The sequence below is a fragment of the Brachionichthys hirsutus genome, chromosome 13 (assembly GCF_040956055.1).
Source record: "Brachionichthys hirsutus isolate HB-005 chromosome 13, CSIRO-AGI_Bhir_v1, whole genome shotgun sequence".
In the NCBI taxonomy this organism is placed as follows: Eukaryota; Metazoa; Chordata; class Actinopteri; order Lophiiformes; family Brachionichthyidae; genus Brachionichthys; species Brachionichthys hirsutus.
Window position 1 is genome coordinate 684719 of NC_090909.1, and position 2717 is coordinate 687435.

The 2717-nt window shown below is 50.2% G+C and overlaps 1 protein-coding gene across 2 annotated transcripts in view; it reads left to right on the plus strand.

The window, feature by feature from the left end:
- The first annotated feature begins 444 nt into the window (after positions 1-444).
- Positions 445-2717, plus strand: part of igldcp (Ig-like domain-containing protein) — a 2513-nt gene continuing 240 nt past the window's right edge. Inside the window, exons 1-6 of one of the 2 annotated variants that reach the window (XM_068746868.1) lie at positions 445-491; positions 1681-1718; positions 1827-2192; positions 2281-2371; positions 2452-2630; positions 2696-2717. The exon at positions 2696-2717 is cut by the window's right edge and continues 32 nt beyond it. In XM_068746868.1, the coding sequence (XP_068602969.1) occupies positions 469-491; positions 1681-1718; positions 1827-2192; positions 2281-2371; positions 2452-2630; positions 2696-2717 (719 nt within the window). In that variant the 5' untranslated portion in view covers positions 445-468. Of the gene's footprint in view, positions 492-1187; positions 2193-2280; positions 2372-2451; positions 2631-2695 lie in introns of those variants that run through there. The other variant, XM_068746867.1, reaches the window with a different exon arrangement.

Here is a 2717-nt window from a genome sequence, read left to right on the forward strand (position 1 = left end):
TGCTTCATCTTCCAGTGTAAAACAGAACCAACAGGAAGTGACGTCGGAGGAAATGCTTCGGCTCCGAAGAACGCAGGAAGCGAGAATGTTTCCGCTTACGTCGTCACGTTTCATTCCCACAAAATGTTTGCTTTATTTCCTCTTTATTCTCGTAATCCAGACTCCCAGAACCTCCAACGGCTCGGAATGAAGCGCATCCTTTTGTCGTTCTCGTTATTTACTCGTTTGTTTGTTTCTTTATCTCATATAATTGTCAACAAACATGGATCCAGGTTTTCCGTGGAAATGTGAAGAGACTCGATGTTGAAACCGATTCTGGATCCCTTTTCATCTCGTTCAGCCTGGTGCTCTTATTTTTCGGAATCTGACAGGAAGTGCGGAACCGTTTCCGGTGACACTGCCGCCTAGCGGCAGCCGCGTGAACTCTACTCGCGGTAGAACGAGGAAGGTGAAGTAACAGCAGCCGCCATGGGGAGACCTCCAACACCCCGGTAGGAATATTTACCCTTTATTTTGAAACGGAAGTCTTCCTTTACGGTCTTTTTGAATTTCTTTCCTCCGAACATGTTTACCATGTTTACCATGTTTATGCTGGTTGTTTTTTACATTACAATGATTGAATGGACCATACTAAACTAAGGAAATGGGCATATAACGAATACAGATTTATTTTGTTAAAATTTATATAGGAATTATATATATTTTGTTTATTTTGTATGTTACTATGTAAGTTGGGTGTTTTCATTCAAGATATAATAAGGGTTGGCATAAATAAGTGTTTCACTTCCGCCAATACCTTTTCAGTCATTGTTATGTTGTTGTTGTTTTTTTTTTTTTAATTCCTTGTTCTCATTTAAGATACTGACTGAAATAAATTACTACTACTACTACTACTACTACTACCTTTAACCGTTAACGGTTAAATGTGACCGGAAACGATCCTCCGGGCTGCGGAGATAAAGATTTCTGCAGGATGACAGTTTGTTTGTGGATCGAAGTCCGGACCGTTTTCAGAACCGGCGGGTTTCGAACGGCCGCAGTGACGTCGCGTTTCAGCAAAGTTAAAAATAATAATGCATTTTGATAAAGCGCATTTTATTTTATTTTTTAACATTGTGCATTACTCATTCACTCCGTACTTAGCTGCCCCGGGGTAGATCGAGCCGCCCCGGGGTAGATACAGCTGCCCCCGGGGTAGATACAGCTGCCCCCGGGGTAGATACAGCTGCCCCGGGGGCAGACTGACAGACGCCAGTCTTGCCCGCAACAACAACAACAGCAGCGCGCGCACGCGCCTCCGGCGCGTAAAACGAAACAAAGTTAAGTTTCGTTTCACGGGAAGCGGCGATGACGTCACCGTTGGGGAAACATGACTCAAGGATGTTTGTTATAAAAGCGTCCACGTTTGAATTATTTTATTACATTTAAATCTGCGTCACTGAAATAAAATAAACATTGTAAATAAAAAGGTTCATCGTCGTTATTTATGAAATGAAGTTTTATAAATAGCTGCTGTGTTTTATTCCCCCCCACCGAGGACAGAAAAACTTCTGGATGGATCAGGATGAATAATAATCTGAAGATGGTTCTGGTCTCATTTAGACCCGTTAAATTCTGAGATTGATCCGGATTCCCGTCTGGATACAAAAACATCTGGATTTTCCTCTTTGTTTCTTTCAGGATTCTCCTTCACTGTTTCCTGTTCGGCAGCTTAATGGGTGAGACCGGAGTAAATGCGCTGTTGGACGTGATGGACGTGTTGGACGCTTTGGACGCTTTGGACGCGTCACGTTTTAAGCGTATTGATTTCTGCCCCTCCCCCCCAGACTCCTGCTCCCTGACCCCGGCCGCTCCGGTCCGGTCCGTCGTCTCTGAAGTGGGGAACCAGGTGACTCTTCCCTGCTGCTGGAAGGAGCACCTGCCGGACGTTGCCCCGCCCGCCTCCCATGTCCTCTGGGCCACCCCGGCCAAGACCGTGTTCGAGCTGTGGGGGGGCCGGGTCTGGCAGGCGGAGGAGTTCCAGGGCCGGGCTGAGGTTCCGCAGGAGACGCTCCTGTCTGGGAACTGTTCCCTGGTCATCGGAGACGTTCAGATCGGAGACGCCGGCAGCTACGAGAGCTTCCTGGTGTTGGACGGAGCGAGGTCCAGGAAGACCCGGGTCTTCATCCAGAGCGTCCGGCTATCCGTGCTGGGTCGGTGCTCCTCCTCCCGTCCTTCTGACCCCGTCTCTGGTCTTCTATTCCGGTTTGACTTTAAGTTGTCCTCCATTGTCCCTCTCAGACCGGAAGTCCACTCAGTCCCGAGCTCCAGGGGACGACTTTGTTCTGGATCTCTACACCAGTCATGCGCTGAGGGTGGTCTTCCAGGCCAGGTGAGCCACGTCCGCGTCCCGCCCCTCCTCCGGGCAGGAAAGAAGTCGTTTAGGAATGACGGGAACGCCGTGTCCCACAGGAACTGCTCGGCGTGGACGGACCTGTGGATGAGGGGCGACGGCGACGGTCAGCGTCTCCAGAAAGACCCGCTGACAGAGCAGCTGAGGATGAAGAGGGTGGCGAGGTCGGATGAAGGGCGGTACCGGGTGGTGGACCAGCACGGGCTCGCCGTGAACACCGTCCAGCTGTCGGTGGAACGTAAGCGGCGGGAAGCGGGACGCCCACGCCGCCGGGGTCGTTCCTAACGTGTCCTTCCTTCACAGGAAGCGGGGAAGCGCTCCGGGC